This window comes from Peromyscus maniculatus, chromosome 8 (assembly GCF_049852395.1).
Source record: "Peromyscus maniculatus bairdii isolate BWxNUB_F1_BW_parent chromosome 8, HU_Pman_BW_mat_3.1, whole genome shotgun sequence".
In the NCBI taxonomy this organism is placed as follows: Eukaryota; Metazoa; Chordata; class Mammalia; order Rodentia; family Cricetidae; genus Peromyscus; species Peromyscus maniculatus.
Window position 1 is genome coordinate 18785655 of NC_134859.1, and position 20609 is coordinate 18806263.

General features: G+C 53.6%; 1 protein-coding gene across 2 annotated transcripts; it reads left to right on the forward strand.

Moving 5' to 3' along the window:
• The first annotated feature begins 1859 nt into the window (after positions 1-1859).
• Positions 1860-20566, forward strand: Telo2 (telomere maintenance 2). Of its 2 annotated transcripts, XM_006971663.4 has the most exons (20): positions 1860-2887; positions 4635-4912; positions 6532-6600; positions 6841-6988; positions 8661-8763; positions 10994-11062; positions 11261-11402; positions 11483-11619; positions 12353-12432; positions 12546-12659; positions 12988-13076; positions 13257-13348; positions 13547-13663; positions 13795-13866; positions 16516-16707; positions 17420-17511; positions 17982-18081; positions 18429-18493; positions 18725-18840; positions 20016-20566. In XM_006971663.4, exons 1-20 carry the CDS (start codon positions 2553-2555, stop codon positions 20120-20122), a joined length of 2517 nt encoding a protein of 838 aa, XP_006971725.1. In that variant the 5' UTR covers positions 1860-2552; the 3' UTR covers positions 20123-20566. The 2 variants fall into 2 exon arrangements, with proteins under 2 accessions (XP_006971725.1, XP_042139744.1); XM_042283810.2 differs by lacking the exon at positions 17982-18081 and having other exon boundaries at positions 1871-2887.
• The last annotated feature ends 43 nt before the right edge of the window (positions 20567-20609 follow it).

Consider the following 20609-nt stretch of genomic DNA (forward strand, 5'->3'; position numbering starts at 1 on the left):
TTGAACTCACAAAGATTCACCTGCCTCTGCCTCCCAAGTGCTGGGGCTAAAGGTGTGTGCCTCCACCGCCTGGCCACATTTCTTTGAATTGTAAGCACTCTGGTATTCATTTCCTGTAAGTAAGCAAAGATATTGGGATGCTTGAGGCCACCCGACCCTTAGCAAAAGGATTGTCAGTCAGCAGCCAGCGGGACGCCCTTCGGCCAGCGCTCACTGACTATGCCGGGAAAGGTATGACTTCAGCTATTACTAAGGTCGCTGATTACTTCAGCCGGGGAAGGCACAGCCGCAGGGCTTTTTGAAACAGTTTGCACCAGGCTCCTACCACAAGCCTGGATGAACTCTAGGCGACCTTGCATGGTTCAGCAGGGGAATCCGCCCCCTGGTGGCCTAGCGGAGGAACTGCTGAGGCTGGTGCCAAGGCTGCGCTTGGAGGAAGCGCCCCTTTAGGCTTTGAAAGCAGCTGCTCAGGTTCCCCTTGGGAGAGACTATCCTGTGCTGCCTCCCTTTCTGTGGTAGCTTTAGGTTCAGCTAAAGTCTTCCCTTGCGACGGCTGGCCTGCTGTCAGGAATGTGGGCTGAGCTGGTATCCAGAAGAAAGAAACAGCTAGGAGGCAGCGGCCGTGACCAAGCTGCAAAAGGGACAGGGCAGCCAGCTTGTGACAGCCGAGGAGAGGAGCTGCAGCCCTGGATGCCAGAAGAGTTCCAGAAAGCCAAGAGGTCTCAAACCTAGGCTAAGAATTATAACACTGCTGTCATTATAAACTGTAAAGCTGTGGAGGGCTAGGAATCCTACACGGGGGCTAGAATACTTTTTTTTCCCCCGTTTTTTTTTCGAGACAGGGTTTCTCTGTGTAGCCCTGGCTGTCCTGGTTTTCGCTCTGTAGACCAGGCTGGCCTTGAACTCACAGAGATCCGCCTGCCTCTGCCTCCAGAGTGCTGGGATTAAAGGCGTGCAACACCACCACCCGGCTTTGCTAGAATTACTTTTAGGGTTAGAGCTCCCAATGCCACCAGGCCCCTAACACTAGGGGGAGCCACCTGCCGCCTCTCACTGAGGTCAAAATGAAAGGTAGCACTTGACACAGCTCTTTGACTAGCCACAGTTTTTTTTTTCTTTTTTCTTTTTTTAAATCTGTGTAGAGCAAACAGATCCTGGCCAGCTGATTAGCAACACTTCCATGGGTGCTGGGAACCGAACCTGGGACCTTTGCAAGAGCAGCAAGTACTTCTAAGCTCTGAGATATCACCTCAGCACCCAGGATGCACGCGCTCTTAACTGCTGAGCCCGAATGGGGACTTTAGTTCTCCATTTCCTTCTCAGGAAGGGTAAATTTGCCTGATGCTGTTGAGTGAATACACATTGCCCAGATCCACCCACAGTCAGTCCTGACGAAAGGTTGCTGCCCCAGCATATCCTCCGGATCAGGATGGTCAAGAAAAGTTCTGCCACGATGGAATGTTTCATACTGTGATATCCAGACGTCAACCAGGACCCCTGGGAGGCTGCTTGATCAGTGATGTTTCATTTAAGGTAGTTTACAAGCAGTTTGTGGGTTCGCATTAAACAATGCAGCCTCGTGTGGCCCGCCGTGTGCATCAGCATCACAGCCTGTCTGGGTTTGCTATTCCGGGCTTCCTTAATTTAGTTTCCCTGACAGCCCCAACTGAGGGTTAGTGTCGTCCTCAGGAAGCCCAGCTCTGTGGTGGAAAGTCACCGGACCCAAGCGAGCGAGGTGGGGCAGGGTGCTGGGGAGGGCCGCTCCGGAACCAGGGAAAACAGACAGCAGCCACCAGCGGAGGGAAGGGGCGGACACACCTACCCCAGTCCCGCCCCCTCTCAGGCCACGCCTCTTCCTCCTCTCACGCAGGCGCAGATGCTGCGGCCACCGGCGCGCTGGCGCTACGCCGATTCGTCCTCAGCGCCCCATATACAGCAGATCCAGAAACTCTTAAATATCCTTGCTAGTTCCATGCGAGCTCTTGGACTCGAACTCACGGCTGCCCTCGGCTGACACTGCACGGGGCGCGTGGTCCCGGTGTCATGGCGAATCAGCGGCGTGCGGGAGGGAGCACGCGGCCTTGGCTCTGAAGCATGGGGGCCGGGGGAACCCTGTAGGAGTGGTTGGTCTGGTGGGTTGGGTCTGCAGCGGTGCCGGCCTTGCGGGATGGCCAGCTTCGGTGCTAGCCCAGGGCCTGGTGTTTAGGGGGCTGGGGGCTCAGCTGGGGCTGCAGACGCTGCAGCCTGGCGAGCCACTCATTCACCCAAGTGCCAGCGAGCTTAGCAGAGGAGTCAGCCCCCGGGGCACCGGTGCTGACCCACCTAACGGGCGCAGTCCGGGACTGAAGCCGTCAGACCACCCGGCAGGAAGGCAGGGACAGCTTGAGTGAGATCGCGGGAGGCGCCAGGGAGCACAAAAGAGGGCCGGTGGGCTTTCTGAGATTTGGATCTGACCCTCCACTCTCCTTAGCCGAGTCCTTCGTGGGGGCCACGGGAAGAATCCTTGAGACTCTTAGCCTGCTTCTCTGGGCCCCTCAGCCCTGTCCTGCAAGATGGACCCAGCACGGTCTGCTGCTGTCCGACTCACGGTCCAAGAAGCTATTCACACCCTTTCATCCTCCGAGGATGTAGGCCACATCCTCTCTACCCTGGGGACCTTGAAGCGATACCTGGGTGGCACCGAGGATCCAGCTCTCCCTGAGAAGGAGGAGTTCACCACCATCCACTTCTCAGCCGTTCTCAGATGTCTGGTCAGCAAGCTGAGCCCAGGTTGGCTGGAGCTATCCCCTGATGGCCAGCTGGAGCGGCTTTGGGAGAGCTTCTTCCTGGAGGGCCCCCCAGACCAAGCCTTCCTGGTGCTGATGGAGGCCATTGAGAGCACTGCTGGGTGAGCAGCTTGTGAGCAACAGGGCGCCTAAGTTCTGAGAAGAGACCTTACACCTTAAAACTGGGTGTAACTGTGCCCAGCTCTGAAAGAGAAGGACGCCTGCATCTTAGCCTGGCCTCACTCTCTCGTGTTGGAGGGAGGAGGAAGAGCGGGTTTCACATTGCAGATAGCAGGAGCAAACCAGTGACTCAGTCTCCACCACCCCCAGCTGACACCAGAAAGAGAGTTGGTCACTTGCTGTCCTCTTCTGGACCTACCCTTTATTCTATGGCCCTCTCAGGACCATCTCAGGACATTTCAGGTTTTTATTTATTTTTTTCTGGTTTTTTGAGACAGGGATACTCCATGTGTCCCTGGTTGTTTTGGAACTTAACTCTGTAGACCAGGCTGGCTTTGAACTCACAGAGATCCGCCTGCCTCTGCCTCCCAAGTGCCACCACCGCCCAGCAGTTTCCGTTTTTTTTTTTTAAAGATTTATTTATTATGTATATACAGCATATATGACTGCCAGCCAGAAGAGGGCGCTAGATCTCATTACAGATGGTTGTGAGCCACCATGTGGTGGCTGGGAATTGAACTCAGGACCTCTGGAAGAGTAGTCAGTGCTCTTAAGCACTGAGCCATCTCTCCAGCCCCCAGTTTCCGGTTTTTAAATGTCTAGCTGCAATGTTGCTGCCATGGATCCTAAGTCCCAGGTTCCATATCCAATCAGTGGCCTTGAGAAGCTGGGTTTTTAGAAGCTGCTGTGGTGGGGGCTGGAGAGATGGCTCACGGGTTAAGAGTACCGGCTGCTTTCCCGGAGAACTTGGGTTCAGTTCCCAGCACCCACAAAGGCTGCTCACAGCGGTTTGTAACTCCAGTTGCAGGGGATCTGAAGCCCTCTACCCCACAGGCTTCATTCAGTACACAGACTGTAGAACCTGCAGCAAAACACCCACACACATGGAATCAAATCTCACAACTTAAAAAAAAACCCACCAACTGCTGTGGCCCAGGCAAGCGCAGTGAGGAGCAGAGGAAGAAATGTCCAGGTCCAGTGGGACATCCACCTGGTATCTGGCTGCTCAGCAGTGGAATTAAGTCTTTTCTTTCAGCGGATGAGTTCAAATGTAAATGCTTATGAAGGTGTTAGGACTGATTCTTTGGTTGTGTTTTTTGGTCTTTTTGAGATAAGACCTCTCTATTATGCAGCTCTGGCTGTCCTGGGACTTTTAGACTAGACTTGCCTTGAACTCACTGAGATTCTCTCCTCTCTCTGCCTCCAGAGTGCAGAAATTAAAGGCACTACCATGCCCAGCCTCTTTTTTTTGGAGATGGGGGTCTCATCCGCTGGGAGCTTGCCAATTAGGCTAGGCTGTCTGGCCAGGGAGTCTCAGGGATGCACCTGTCTGTCCCCAGGGCTGGGACTCCAAGGACTTATCACCTCACCTGTTTGTTTGTTTTCTTTTTTGAGCAGTGGGGCAGGGGGATGGGGGTTGAGACAGGGTCTCACTTTGTGGCTCTGACTGCCCCTTGAACTCACGATGTAGACCAGGCTGGCTTTTAACTCACAGAGATTCTCCTGCTTCTGCCTCTCGGATGCTGGGATTAAAGGCGTGTGTCACCCTGCTTGCCTCAGCTGGCTTTTTTATGTGGGTTTTGGGGCCATCTCCCTAGCTCTGGAACTGATTCTTTAGGACCAGAAGGGGACTGGAGGCTGGGGGAGGGGACGCTGAGGGCGCTGCCCGACACACTTGCTCTTCTCTAGCCCTAGCTTCCGTCTGATGAAGCTGGCTCGGCTCCTGGAGACGTTTCTCAGCAAGGGCAGAGTGGCCGCTCTAATGGAGGAGCAGTGTCGGCCGCAGACAAAGCCCAGCTTCCCCCTGTTCCAGGAGACGCTGCTCAGCAAGGTGGTGGGCTTGCCCGATCACCTGGGCAACTGTCTCCAGCACGACAACCTGACCCAGTTCTTCCCCCAGAACTACTTCCCTCTGCTCGGCCAAGAGGTCGTGCAAGCTCTGAAGGCAGTTGTGAATTTTCTCCAAGGTGAGCATCCTGCCTCGGCGTCTCTCTCTCCTTTAATTTCTCCCTCTCCTTGAAGTAAGACGCTCAAAGCCTGTGGGGCCTTACGGGTCAGGGTGCGGCTGTCGGGTTGGACGACATCACATCACCTGATGGAGTTTCATCTGTCTTTGGGCTTTTGATCTTGGGGAGTTGGGTCTGACCCTAGGTTCCTTTAGCTCTTAGTTAGATGTTAGTCAAAGCCACCAGACTGAGTCCTGCTTTTCCTACCCAGTCACTTGTCTATGCTGCAAGCCGTCCTTGTTTGCTTACTCAAGTCTGCTTGTCTGTGTCTTTAGTGGTGGTGGTTTTGAGTGCCCGCTGTGTATTGACTGTTCTTGGGTCTGTGGGCAGATGCTTTTCACATGTGTGTCTGGCACTGTGGGGACCACCTTGTGGGTGTCCAAGGTTAGCTCTGCCTTCTCTGGCACATTACAACCGGCCTCCCTAGGTATATACACCCAAGAGTGAGGACTGGGGAAGAGTCATTGTGGTTTCTGGGTGAGTGAGCTGTCGGAGACTGACTGGCTTGAGCCTTTGCCTCTTCCTGAAGTATCCCCTTCCTTCTCGTGCCTGCCGCGTGCACACTCCAGTCTGAGCCACACCTCAGCTTAACGGGAGCTACTCGGTCGCCTTCTTTCAGCCTGCTCCAACTGAGTTTCCACTCCGGCTTGTTTCCATGGGCTCAGCCCAGCTCGGTGAGGGCTCCTGTGTCCTTTACCCGTGTGACACGAGAGAAGCTGGTCCTCTAGAGCTTTGGCATGGCCTCCACCTGGCCCAGGCCACCGTCTTCCCTAGATTCTTACAGCAACCACCTTCTGGTCTGTTTTGTTTTGGAGACAGGGTCTTACTCCACTCTTAATGGTGCTTTGGATTCTGTCCTTGCAGCCTCTTAAGTACCTGTCCTCAGGTCACCGTGTGTCTGGCTCCATGTCTGTTTTCTGGAAGGTGCCATCATCTCAGCTCTCCTAGTGGGGAGGCTGCCACCCCCTCCCCACCTTGTTCTTGACCTTCTCATGGCTCCTTCTTCACCAAGGAGGGAGATCTCGTAGGCAGTGGCCACTCTGCTGTCTATAGCCTGCCCAGAGCCCAGTTCTTCCGTAGTTGGCTCCTAGGCCAGGAACCCCTCTGTTTCATCCCCAGTGATGTAGGTAGGTAGGGTCATTTTGATGGTTGAGATGATGTGTGTGACGCTTTTGAAGCATATTATTACTAGATTTTCAAGTTAAAAACAGCTCCATTTAGGGCTGGAGAGATGGCTCAGAGGTTAAGAGCGCTGCTTGCTCTTCCAAAGGTCCTGAGTTCAATTCCCAGTAACCACATGGTGGCTCACAACCATCTGTAATGAGATCTGGTGCCTTCTTCTGGCCTGCAGAGATATATGCAGACAGAACACTGTATACATAATAAATAAATAAATCTTAAAAAAAAAAAACAGCTCCATTTAGGTTTTTCCTCTGGTTAGATATGCACATTCCTTCCAAATAGCTGGCATTTCCATGGCTGACCAGGCTGCTAAGCACAAGGTCTCTAGCCTTAGTCAGACGTCCTTAATGTTTTTCCTGCTGACCTCCTTTGCAGTCAGACCTTGGTTTTCATTCCAGATGGCCTAGACTGCTCTGTCTCCTTTGTGTCTCGAGTCTTGGGGAAGGTCTGCATCCAGGGGAGAAAGAGTGAGTACTCCCTGACACCCTCCCCCACCCTCGGAGGCGGGTGAGAATCATGAACCGTGACATGTGAGTTGACCCTTGCCCTCAGTGGGGTTCCCTCACTTGGGTCTGACCCTGGGTCGGCTAATATTGTCTCTGGGCTTGCCCATGCCTGTGAGCCTATGGGGTTGAGGTCACTGGGCACCTCCGCTGGCCGCTGGCTGAGGGTGGCTCCTGAAGCTTAGGGCCTCTGTGTCCCCTCAGAAGAGATCCTGGGCGTGGTGGTGCCCCAGCTGACAGTGCTCACCCAGGACAGCTGTGTGTGGCAGCGGGTGTGCTGGCGCCTGGTGGAGCAGGTGCCTGACCGGGCGGTGGAGGCTGTGCTGACGGGGCTTGTCGAGGCCACTCACAGGTAAGCGGCCAGGTCCTCTCCCGGCCAGCGTTTCTCAGGATGGCAGAGGAGGCGCTCCCATGGCTGCCGTTCCCATGCCGCTCTCCTGGGTGCCGTACGAGAGCCCATGTTCTATAGTTTTTTTGGGGGGCCCTCCTCTCTCAGCATTGCATTTTCAGGCTGGCCATTGGTTGTGAGCCCAGCCCCCATGTTGTGCCTGTCGTACATTTTCCACCGTGGTCTCATGGCTCATTCATTGATCTGCTTCTTCTTGGTGGTGGGGACTCTCCGACCCCTGTGAGTGTCCACCGAACTCTGTTGGCTTTGTCTCTGACAGAGTCCAGGTCCCTTCCTTCTGTTTACTCATCTCTGTGTTTGTGGAGGTCCATCTATGGGTCCTGTTGCTGGAAGCAGGCCCGTGGGCTGGCTGGATGCTGAGCACATTGCCAGCTCACCTGGCTCCCAGTGTCTGCCTCTGCACCACGCAGCACTCAGTGTTGACTCTGCATTCTTTGGTTGTAGAGTCGGGTGTGAATTGTTTACTGATACCCCTTGCTTGTTCATGGTGGGTTCCTCGTGTGTCTGTAAAAGCTGTCCCCGGAAGTTCTGGGCTCTGTCTTGTGAGGTCCACTGGACCCTGAGCACGGCACCACCTGGGGTTCTGTGGGTTTCTTGTTTGTTTTGTTTGGAGTTGGCCTCAAACATGCTATGTGGTGGAAGATGGACTTGAACTTTTGATCTCTCTGTCTTAGCCACCAGTGTTGGGAGTGCAGGTATGCCCCATGAATTCCAGGTTCACTTTAGGTTCTGAATCCTGTCTGTCAGTTGGGCTGTGCTAAAGCCATATGTCAGTGTTTTTTTTTCTTTTTTCCAGAGCTGAGGACCAAACCCAGGGCCTTGCGCTTGCTAGGCAAGCGCTCTACCACTGAGCTAAATCCCCAATCCCGCCGTATGTCAGTTTACATTGATTTGCTTTCTCAAATTTTTAGGGGTCCCCGCCTTCTTTTTAAGCCTTTATGTCTCTTTAAAAAATTTTTTTAATTAAAAGTTTTTATGTGTGTGCATGCTAATGCATGCATGTGCCCATGCACATGGAAACCAGGGGTCAGCCTCAGGTGTTGGTGTTGACCTTCAAGAGCTGTCTACCTTGTTTTGATGAATAAGGAGGAAGCCCTGATGAATATGTGGCTGAGGCAACTGGCCACAATCTTACTTTCTAAAGGAAGTAATCTAGCTTGGGGTTCTGCAAATTGTTGTTTTAGGCCCATTCAGGCTGGTGGTTTTTTGTAAATAAAGTTTTATCGGCAGATCGCCATGCCCATTCATTTAGACATTTGTCTGAGCTGAGCGGCTGCTATGGAGAGTGGACCTGTCTAAGAGTGTGCTTTCTGGCCCCTAACAGCAAACATCTGCTGCCCTGTCTTAGAGAGGCGCTCATCCTTGGCAGAGCAGGGAAGGCCCCCCATCTTGGGGTGGTCCTCTTGGCTCTGATGTGGGTCCCAGGCTTTCCATGGGTATTCAGATTCATTCTGGGAAGAGGAAACATTAAGGACAACTCAGGTCATGGAAAGGCTCGGCCACACTCACGGAGTGAGCAGGTGGCTGGACACAGGGCACCATACTGTTCGCCTTTCCTTGTTCCTTCCCTTTGAGGCCGACTTGTGATTCGGCTCCTTCCACACCTGCCTCACAGGCCTGAGGTCGTGTCGCGACTCCTAGGGAATGTGGTGGTGAAGAGTAAGAAAGCGCAGTTTGTGATGACCCGGAAGCTCCTGTTCCTGCAGTACCAGCACACGGTGAGAATGCCCGGGCAGGGTGGCGCCTGCAGGCTTTGCAAGTCACGGGCAGAGTTGTTATTAGAGGTGGAGTAGGGGAACTGGGTGCATGGCACACCGTGTTAGTACTCCAGAGGTGGGGGCAGCTGAATCTCTGAGCTCAAGATCAGCCTGGTCTACATAGTGAGATCTTGTCTCCAAAAAAACCCAAAAAACTAAGGGTCTAGGCATAGTGGCATACTTCTGTCATCTCAGTATTTGGAGACAGGAACATCAGGAGATCATTGCCATCTCCAGCTACACACACGTTTGAGGCCAGCCTGACCCTGTCTCAGTGACCCTAAAACAGAAGAAGGAGAGAATAAAGAGAGCAGTGTGTGCTCGGGCGTACAGGGTGCTGCTCTATCCTTATCACCACAGGGGAAAACCAAAACAACATAAACAACGAATGCAGTTAGACAGCAGTTGCCGAGGAAATGTCAGCCAAATGGTAGGCCCCGCTGACCATTTATGATCTCTGCAGCATCCTGGGCACTGAGTGAGCATGCCACATATCTGGATCCCCGTACCACCTAGGAAGGTACCCTCACCACCTCCATTCTATGCATGAGGGGTTGATGCATCAGACTCCAGAGGCTGTGTGCCTCATACGTGACTGCCACTGTCCACGTGCCCTGGAGCTCTGGCTCAGAGCTGGCCAGAAGGTCAAAGCAAGGGAGAATGAGGAACAGGACACAGCCAGAGTTAAGTGGACAGCAGCAGAGGACAGGGAAGGGTGAGGGGGACCCACTGTGTCCTCTTGCTCACCTTTTCATTCATATCATTCCTTTGGAATCTGGCTCTATCTTGGGCACTTGAGCATCCACTGTGGACAGAAGAGCCCCGTCCCTCATCATCATAAGTTCATGTTAAAGAAAAGGAAGCCGATGTTGCCCATGTAGGCCACTTAATACATAGGGTGACATGGGGGGTGTTGACACTAAGGGGCAGGCAGGCCAGCCTGGGCTACAGAATGAGTTCCAGGACAGGCTCCAAAGCTACACAGATAAACCCTGTCTCGAAAAACCAACCAACCAAACCAAACAAAACAAAACAAAACAAAAACCCTGCAAATCCTATGTCCCTAGTAATACACTTCTTCCAACAAGGCCACACCTCCTAACCCTTCCCAAACAGATCTACCAGCTGGAGACCAAGTATTAAAATTTATGAGCATATTGGGGCCATTCTCATTCAATTTACCTCACCCCTGAGCTCGGGAGACAGAGGCAGGTGGATGGCTAAGTTCTAGGTCAGCCAGGCTACATAGTAGAGAGACCTTGTCTCTAAAAACAAGTTGGATGGCTGTTAAGGAATGATGCCTGAGGTTGACCTCTGGTCTTCACACACATGCATGTGACTGCACACATGGACAACCTATATACTTCTTCATACATACACCCCTACACACATGTGTGCACAGACACACACACACAAAATGGAATAGCTTAGTAATTTACCATACACTGTTAGATCAAGAAGTCTAAGACAAGAAAAGCATGGTGAAACAGACCTGGGGAGCTGACCGTGAAAACAGGAAGGGTGACAGGGAGATTCACCACCCCCAACACGGAAGGTAAAGGAAACACGAGTGGAGGGTGGAGATGGCGGCTCGTGCGTCTCGTTCTAGCGTGAAAGCAGCGTCAGCAGGATTGCCGTGTGTTTGAACCTGCGTGGCCTACACAGTGAGACCTTACTGTTCCTGAGGCTTAGTTACCAGTACCCACACAGGAAAGCTTACGAATGCATGGACCTCTAGCTCCACGGGACCTGGCATGCTTCTGGACTCTGCCGCACATGCGCACACTCACACACACATAATATAAGATAGACTCTGGGAAGTTCAGAAGCCTCACGAAAAGGACGGAGCCCAGAGAGTCGCAGGGGGAGCATAGTTTGCTGATGTGCATCTGGGCGGAGAAACCAGCATCGAAGGTGTCCTCTACCATGAGGGCCAGAAAGTCTGAAACTTGGCAGAAAGCTTACTGAGTTTCCAACGTTTGGTTGAAATGGAAGATAGAAAAATTATCAGCAGAAACTGGTGGTGCTGAGGTGGTTAGCTGGGGCGGGAAGCTGGCGCTCTGGTTTTGTGGGAGGCTGGAGCCTGGCAGATCTGTCCCCTCCCATTCCTCTGCCTCAGCTTCTGAAGGCCCTGGTAGGGGCAGGCAGGGAGCAGTCCCTGCCTGGTAGACAGGACCCACTTCTGTTGTAGACATCCATGCTGCAGAGCCTGCTGGGGTACCTGGCTATGGATAGTCAGCGGCGGCCACTCCTCATACAGGTAAGCCCCGCTTGACCCTCTAAGCCTGTGGCAGTCCCGGGAGAAGGGCGGCAAAGGGACTGTGTTCCGACGGGAAGGACAGGGGTCCAGCTTCACTTACGCTCGAGCCCCTTGGGCGCGTTGCGGGCTCTGGCCCGAGACTTAGGAGGCTGCGGGGTAGCTGCGGCCCGAACAGGCTGAGGCTCTGCTCTTTGCCAGGTGCTGAAGGAGCTCCTGGAGACGTGGGGCAACAGCAGTGCCGTCCGTCACGCACCCCTGGAGCAGCAGTGCTACATCAGCAAGGCCATCCTCGTCTGCCTGGCACACCTGGGGGAGCCGGAGCTGCAGGGCATCCGGGATGGTAAGCGGGCTGTGGTATGGGCACACCCCACCCCCTCATGCGCTGAGGAGCCCTTCGGGATTCGTGTCTGGTGCTTTAAGACTTGCTGGCCAGCATGATGGCAGGAGTGAAGTGCCGCCTGGACAGCAGCCTGCCCCCTGTGCGTCGCTTGGGCATGATCGTGGCCGAGGTCATCAGCTCCAGGATCCACCCCGAGGGGCCTCCCCTGAAATTCCAAGTGAGCAGGCCGTCTTCCTATGTCCTTAGGTGACAGGGTTCTGGGTCTCCCTTGGTGATAGACTGCACCGCCAGCTCCTTACTTCTCTGGGGTCTAGGATTGAGGAGTATCCCATGGTGGGCATGCGGAGGGCCAAGGCTCAGTGTGCAGGGCGGTTCTGACTGACTCCAGAGCAGGAATGGGTCTATGTGTGGTCAGGGCCAAGCCTGTGAGTACATACTCCCCAAGCTGTCTTCCCTGGCTTGGTTAGACGGGAGCCAAGGAGCCAATGCCTTGGGGTTGGTCTGCTGGAGCTGGGTGCTCTGAGCCCTGTGGACAGCAGGGCTGCTCTGGGCTGGCAGTGCATGAGGGTGTCATTCTCTACTGGCCACTGATTGGCATGGGCACTGCCAGGTTGGACAGGATGGGCCTTGACGGGGTTGGGCCCTGCATGGCTTCCCTGCGAGGCTACAGATGTAGCTTCTGCTGAGCCCCGTTCTTGGGTGTATCAGCAGTCAAGGCTCTCCAGATCCAAAGGAGGAAGAGTCAGTCTTCTAGGCTGAGCATACCTAGCACCATGCTGAGCTTGAGGTGCACATTCGGAAGTTGCTTAGGAAAGATGACTGGCTAGCTGAGGCCAGGCTGCTAAATGAGATCAAGTGGTATGTGAGGAGGGCTGGCTCTGGCTGACGGTCTGTGGTGAGGTGGCATCTGCAGCCTGTGGGCGTCACTGACTCCAATGTGTCTGCAATAGTATGAAGAGGATGAGATGAGCCGTGAGATGCTGGCCCTGGCCACCCCCTGGTCTGCGGATGCCTGTTCCTCGGAGATCGGGTGAGGGTCTTCTGATAAGAGTTAGGGGAGACATGGGCAGATAAGAGAAGCCTCTCTGGGATACGTGGTGTGCAAGGCTAACCGGGTGACCCTTGCTGTTTCTTGTTTCCTAGAGGCTCTTCCCTGGCTCCGGTTGCTACAGAGACTCCTGTTGAGACACCTGAAAAGACCATGGGCAATGATGTTCCCCCAGCTCAGCCACAGGGCTCTGACTCAGAGCTGGACAGGTAGGGCAGGGCTCCTTGGCCTCTGTGGGTCCAAGGATTGGCTGACAGTGGCGTTCTGTTCACGTGTCGGGGGAGCTGACCACATGCAGGAAGGTGTTCTTGCGTAGGTGCGGACTTCCAGTACTCACATCACCTTCCTGCTGGTCTGAAGTATGAGCCTGGCCAGTGGCCTGCTGCTCTTCCCATGCAGCCATCTCCCACAGGTCTGGCTCTTGGGAGGGAATTTTAGTATCCTCAGGGTCTTACCCTTGAGGAGTCAAAAATAAAGGGGCACCTTAGTCCTCACTGGGGATGGACAGATCTTTTACTTTTTTTTTTCTTATTACAGCGATGATGAGTTCATCCCCTACGATATGTCAGGGGACAAGGATCTGAAGAGCAGCAAGGAGCCCCTGTACATCCGAGACTGCCTGGAAGGTGGGCTTTGCTGGGGTCACTGTGTTTACCCCGCAATAGCTTGTTTTGAGAGATGCCTGGGCCTGGCCCCACCTCACCCTGTCCTAGAGCGACCTGCCAAGTCTCATTTTGATACTCTGGGCACACTGGAGTCAGGGTCAGTGCTGAGACTTAACCCAGGCGTGTCTGGGTTCTGTGCAGCCTTGGCCACATCTGAGGACATGGAGCGCTGGGAGGCAGCCCTGAAGGTGCTTGAGGGCATGGTTTACAGGAGCCCTGAGGCCACTCGGGAGGTGAGCAGCAGTAAGAGGATGTGTCAGGGTAAGCAGGGTGGGCGTGGGGGAGTGGGAGGGAGGAGTGGGAGGGAGGTTGGGACATCCTGGAGTGGCAGGTCTCCTCGTGGCATCTGTACCTTAGATCTGTGAGGGCGGCACTGGATTGCTAACTGGGCATGTGGGACTGAAGGCATCCTGCCTCCTGGCCCTGTGCAGGTGAGTGTGGAGCTGGCCAAGGTGCTACTGCACCTGGAAGAGAAGACCTGCGTGGCGGACTTTGAACAACTGCGTCAGAGAGCCCTGGTGGCGGTCACAGTCACAGACCCGGAGCGGGTAAGTCCCAGCATGACCCTAGCCAGACCAGGCACGTCAGAAGTTGCCCTGGTGGCCCCAGTCTGTGCCCAGATTGGGCCCTGGGGTAATCTTGGCGCCTTAGCAGAGTGGCGTCCCCTTTGCCTCCTTAGGTAGCCAAGTATCTGACCTCACAGTTCTATGGCCTGAACTACAGCCTCCGGCAGCGCATGGACATCCTGGATGTAAGTGACCTAGACCCCTGTCCCTGTCAGGCAGGCTGGGAAGTTGACCTATATGGTCTTGGACAAAGGTCACCCCAAGCTTCCTTGGTGGGGATGTGAGGGGCTGAAGCATTTCTGTCTGCTCACCACAGGTCCTCTAGTGTGGGGCTGAGAGCCGGTGGCAGAGGGCTTTCTTTTGTGTGGCTTTAAAAAAGTTTTATTATTATTATTATTATTATTATTATTATTATTATTATTATATTGTGTGTGTGTATTCTGACCCTGAGTCGTCTTGTTGGCCCTGTTTGTGTGTTTTGTATTCATGCGCACGTACGTACGTGTGTCCTCTACTCTTGCTCACTAACTCTTAGCAGCCTTGTTTGTGTGTTTTGGATAACGATTATGTTGGTATGTTTTCATACAACATAAGATTTATCGCTGTAGGAGAAACCCAATGGATCTCCCTGTGGTTGAGCGGGATCCCTGTAAACCTCAGTCGTGCTGACGCCTGCTACAGCGCAGACAGCCCTCGTGTAATACTGTGTAAACGCCAACTGCAAAGGACTGCGTGTGGCAAGGCCGCAGGCAGTCACCCATCCAGACTGGTGCATTCACAGAGATAGGGCCGAGCGGTGGTCGCCACGGCCCCGGGCACTGGGGTTTAACGTGGACAGTTTTCTTTAGGAAATGGAACGCTCTGGAGCTGGATGGTGGTGAGAGTGCTCAGTGCAACTTAACTCAAGGGTCTCACTGTGTAGCTCAGGTTGGCCTTGAACTCAGAGCCGCCTACCTCCGTCTCCTGTGCCATAACGCCTGGCAACTACTGAACTCTTAAGAGTGGGAACGATGAAGGTTGAGATGGCTCAGTCTGTAAACAGCTTGTTGAACAAACATTGAGGGCCTGAGTTTAGAAACCCAGCACTCATAGCATGTGGCATGTGGCGGCGTGTCCCGTACCCTGGCACTAGGGGGGCAGAGAAAGGAGGACCCTGGAACCTGCTTGCCAGCAGCTGAGTTGGTAAGCCCCGGTCCAGTGAGGGCTCTACCTCACAATGAAGGTGGAGAACAAGTGAACAAGACACACAGTATCAACTTCTGGCCTTCATGCCTGCGTGAGGTATATATGCATGGACCCACGTTTGTTCACGAGACTAGAGAAAGTGATACAATGTATCTGTTTACCACAAGAAATAAAACTCTGTTTCTGTGGTCTTGGGGGTCATACATGCTAGATAAGCTGTCTATTTCTGAACTATACCCTCAGCCCTCTGCCTCTCTCTTTTTTTTAATGATCGAGTCTCACTGTATAGCCCTGGTTGGCCTTGAACTCATAGAGTTCAACTTGCCTCTTCCTCCCAGCTGCTGGGATTAAAAATATGCACAACTACATACACCCAGCCTCTCCGATTCCCTTTTAAGAAAAAAAAATTATTTTGTGTATGTATGTATGTGTGCTTGAGTGTATATATGTGACCATGTGCATGTAGGAGCCTATGGAGGTCAGAAGAGGCACTGGGTCTTCTCGAACCAGAGTCACAGACAGTTACAAGCTGTTATTTTGGTGCTGAGAACAGAACCTAGGTCTTCTGTGAGAGCAATAAGTACTCTTAACAGCCACGCCATCCCTCTGGCTCCCAGGCCTTCTTTTTGCCTTTTATTTTGAAACAAGTAATTCTTAAGTTGCCCAGGCTGGCCTTGAACTTGTGATCTTTCTGCCTTGGCTTCCTGGGTAGCTAGGACTATAGGCCTGTGTCACCAGGCCTGGCAAAGGTGGCTCGTGTCTCTAATCCAGCTGTGCTCCATCACCTAATTCCTTCCAGAACATCACCGTTACCCTGCACCATCGCATTAACAAGTGCTTTCCAGTCCCTTCCCTTTGCTATTCTGCTGTCTGGATTTACCTATTCTGGATGCTTCATAGAAACAGAACAGGGAGCTGCGTGGCCTTTCGTGGCAGCTTCCGTGGCTGGATATGCTGCTGCTGTTGAAGTTCCTTGGGGAAGGGAGCAAGGTCAGGGGTGAAATCCAGTGAGTTTTAGGGAAAGTATGGTACATTGGCCCAGGTATTCCTTGTGAGGGAGCGCTCCTCTCAGCTCCATGCCTGCCCCCTGCAGGAAGTGCAGATTCTGAGTCCTTAGGATGAGGAAGTTTAAGGATGGACTCCTTTAACGTGAGCTCAGAGCTTTGTGGATACGTGGCTGCTAACCCATTTTTAGAAGCGCATCCTTTCCTAGAGTCACACACTGCCCTGAGTCTCTGTAAAACATTTAGTTTTGCCGGGCGTTGGTGGCGCACGCCTTTAATCCCAGCACTCGGGAGGCAGAGCCAGGCGGATCTCTGTGAGTTCGAGGCCAGCCTGGGCTACCAAGTGAGCTCCAGGAAAGGCGCAAAGCTACACAGAGAAACCCTGTCTCGAAAAACCAAAAAAAAAAAAAAAAAAAGAAAAAAAAAAAAAAACAAAAAAAACAAAAAACATTTAGTTTTTATTTTATGTGTATGAGTGTTTTGTTTGCATGTATGTTAGTGCGCCATGTGTGTGCTGTGTCTGTGGGAACCAGAAAAGGATGTGTGGGTGTTGGGAACTACACCCGAGTCCTTAGCAAGGGCAGGAAGTGCTCCAAACCTCTGCCATCTCTCTGGTCCCTGTACTGAGTCTTCTCTCTCCTCTAGGTCCTGGTTCTGGCTGCTCAGGCCCTGTCTCGGCCACAGAGCCTCCAGCGGCCTTCCCAGCACGGTCCCCCTGGTTCTGGCATCTTGTGTTCACCAGCACTAGCTATTTCTCGGCCTGGCAATGCTGTGGTCCCTGACTGGCAGGTGGTTGTGGAGGAGCGGATCAAAAGCAAGACCCGGAGGTTCTCCAAGGTCAGCAGGACTGTTCAGGTCCTTGTAGGCATGGGCTTTTGTTTTGTGAGTGGCAGGGTGGGAAGTTGGGTTCCTCTAGATGTTGTCTAAATGAAAGGAACCCAGTCACAGGCAGGGTCAGCTCAGTGTTGGTGCTCCTTTGAGCAAGAGTTTAAGGACAAACTGAGGCATGTCGTCAGACCAGCACGGTTTGTTTTTTGTTTTTGTTTTTTGAGAGAGGGTTTCTCTGTGTTCCAGCTTTGGAGCCTGTTTGGAACTCACTTTGTAGCCCAGGCTGGCCTTGAATTCACAGAGATCTGCCTTCCTCTGCCTCCCGAGTGCTGGGATTAAAGGTGTGTGCCACTACTGCCAGGCTAGACCAGCATGATTTTAAAACATGGAAGTGAAAAGCTCTTAGAAGTGCCACTCAGAAACAAACAAACAAAAAATGACCCTGAGACTATGGTGATGTCTGGAGATAGCTTGGGGCTGGAGACCAGGCTATTTAGCTTGCCACAATGCCCAGGTCTTCCCATGGTGAGGATTAGAGCTCTGGATGGTTAATGTGCAGGGTTGGGACTCTGCAGTCAGACCACAGTAGCCCGAGTCGGACTCTGCCCTCTCCACAGGGCCCTGAAACCTAGGGAGGCCAGGGCAAGCCTAAGGGGGCTGCAGAGCTGCACTGGGGGGGGGGGGCTAGCCTTGCACCTCGACTAACGCTGTGTGTTGGCAGGGCTGTCCTCGGAGGGAGCTGTCAGGTGCCCCCAATGAATTCAACTCGGTGGCTGGCTGCTTCTTCTTCCCACTCCTTCAGCACTTTGACAGGTGAGGTTTCTAGAACGTTAGACACGGCCCTGTGAACAGCGGCTGTGACACAGCAGGGTGCGAGTGTGGGCTTGGTTCTTAGAAGCTTGAGTTAAACGATTCGGAATATTCGGGAAGGGCCCTGGCTGTTGAGTTTTGTGGTGAGGGCATCGTCGTCACTGACTCTTCGTTGATCCTGGGTTTATGAAGGCGCTGGTGCCGCCACCAGTGTCGCCTGGCCTGCTGCTCAGCCTGTGAGACGTTGGTGACGGCATCGGGTGTGTGCCTGGCAGCATACAGTATGCCGAGGTGTTTGGAAATGCCTTCCCCTCGTGGCTGCCCTTTGCCACACTGGCCCAGGCTGTGACGTGCGAGGAAGGCGATGTGAGCCTTCAAGGGTTTGGGTTTCTGTCAGGAGCCCTCCTTCTGGGCTCCTGTCAGGCAACCATTAGGTGCTGGGGCTGCCTCATCCATTCAGCTCTATGTTGTAGGCCTCTGGTGACCTTCGACCTTTTAGGAGATGATCAGTTGGTACTTGGAAGACTGGCCCACACCTTAGCGTCCCTGATGTACCTGGCTGTTAACACCACAGTGAGTTGGGAAATGGGAAATGAAAGCCCTACCACATAGCTTCACCGCAGTGCGGTTGCAGGAATAATCAATCACTGGTGTTCACAGGACAGGACCTGAGCTGTGTGGCTTGTTCTTCTCCACCTGTGAGAGTACAGGCTGGTCAAGGTCCTAGGCATAGCAGTGTACCTTCAGAATACACCCCCTCCCCCTTTGTCCCTCCGGGCAGGTCTGTGCCAAGCTCCACAAGGCATTGCTTGGATCCCCTCCTCAGAGGCGAGCACTGACAGTGGGGTCCTACCTTTGTGCAGGTGTGCCAAAGGCACACAGCAGATCCCCTCACCAGCTGCCCCTCTCCTGACTTCCAGGTGGCTGTGCCTATGGGTAAGGCCCTGCTCGAGTTTGTGTGGGCCCTTCGCTTCCATGTTGACACGTGAGTGGCCCACATGGCTAAGGGACGCACAGGGTCTCCAAGGCTGCATGCCTAACGTTTCCTAACAAGAAGGGGCCAGTCAGGCCCGAGGGGGCTCAGAAGGGCTGGAGTGAGCTTTGCTGCAGGGTGGCCTGCTGGACTCTGTACACGTGGGAGGTCCTTCCCATAGGCTCCTTGGAGGCTCCATTCACAATGTCCTATTTCACCTTCCCCCACCCTGTTGATTGGTAGTTACGTTCGCCGGGGCTTGCTGTCTGCTGTCTCCTCGGTCCTCCTCAGTGTACCCACAGAGCGGCTATTGGGGGACCTGCCAGATGAGCTGCTAGAAGCCAGATCCTGGTTGGCAGGTGAGTGTCTGGCTGGAACAGTGTCACCAGGTGTGTGGAGTGGTTGGAGTAGATGGGGCCAGGCCAGCCAGTCTGACAGGTGTGTCTGTCCTGTGTTAGCTCTGCGAAGCGTGATGACATGAGTGTGGGGAATCAAGGAGACGGTCTTTATCCTGGTCACTTTGGGGACTACTACAAGGGTCCCAACAGAGACAATTCAGAGGGGAGTCTGTTCCTTCCGAAGGCTCCCAAATCCAAAGCCAGAGATAATAGTGCAAGCAAGCACTTGGGAAGCAGAGGCAGGGGGAGCTCGCTTGAGTTCAGGGCTAGCCTGGTCTACACAGTGAGTACTAGGCCAGCCAGGGCTACATACTGAGACCTGTTTTTCTTTCTTTTTTTTTTTAAAGATTTATTTATTTATTATGTATACAGAAGAGGGCGCCAGATCTCATTACAGATGGTTGTGAGCCACCATGTGGGTGCTGGGAATTGAACTCAGGACACCTGGAAGAGCAGTCAGTGCTCTTAACCTCTGAGCCATCTCTCCAGCCCATGAGACCTGTTTCTTAAAAAAGATTTCAAATCCAGACAGGTTATGTGGAAGTGGAGTGAATGCTGGAAACTTCCATCTAGAACCGCCCTGAAGTATCTGTCACCCTTTGTCTCTCGCCTCTCTACACATTCTCCTAAAAAGTCAGCTGTGGACTCTGACTCTTCACCCCAGACTCTGCAGCTGGACCTTTTGACAGGCCCCCATGACTGTCCTGGGACCCACTGGGGAGAACATACCCAGAGCCCCAGCTTCCTAGGAGGCTTTGTGACTGGCCCTGATACAGCATCCAACTGTGGCTTCCACAGGACTCCTGGCCAGGCAGGGGTCCTGTGTGTCTTCTACTGCTTTGCTGTTTCCAATGGTTAGTCACAGAAGGTCCCACTGTCAGCCATCTTGGGCAAGGCCAGGGTCTCCTCAGGGTCACGTGCTGGAGCTCCACAGGCTGTCTTCTCTGACTGGTTTTCTCGCAGGTCAGTGCCTGGACTCCTGACTATGTACCTGACCTGTCTGCTCCTTCCCATGGAGCTAGTCCCCGTCCCCTGCCCTCGGGGGCCCTCAGGAGAGGCCAGGCAGGAGTCTCCTTGAGAAGACCGTGCAGGAGGAGGACATGTTGCTCACTTGTTCTCTCCTTCTCCCTTGGCAGACGTGGCTGAGAAGGATGTGGATGAGGACTGCAGGGAGCTGGCGGTGAGGGCGCTGCTGCTTCTGGAGCGACTCAGAGATAAGCTCCTGTCCATTTCCTCCCCATAGCCCCGAGGACCCCACAGGGGCCCAGATGGACCCTCGGCTGTCCCCACCGTAAAGAAGGGAAGGCCTCTGAGGAGCGGGTCCACACCTGAGTTTTATGTGGCAGTCAGGTCTGGGGGCCGGTTGGTCCCAGTGTGCATAAAAGAAGCTCCTACCAGTCTGACCCTGCCGTGAGTTATGCCCTGGCAAGGCTGAGCACTCAGCCGTGGGACTCAACAGCCTTGGACTGACCAGAATTTGGACTGGGGGTGAGAGGGCCAAGGGGTGCCTCCTCCTGAGAGCAGAACTTTTGTGCTCTGGCCAGGGTCTCAAGAGCGAAAATAATAAGATTCAGTTTCTAGTGTACCCCGATGGGGATGCTGGGAGATTCCCCTAACCCTAACCTGCTGGGTCCCCAGGGGCTTCTTGACAGTGTTCCTGTGAGAATAAATGGGGCCGTAGATGTCACAGAGTCTGCTTTTGTGGTTCTCACTGGCAAGAACTTTAGTTC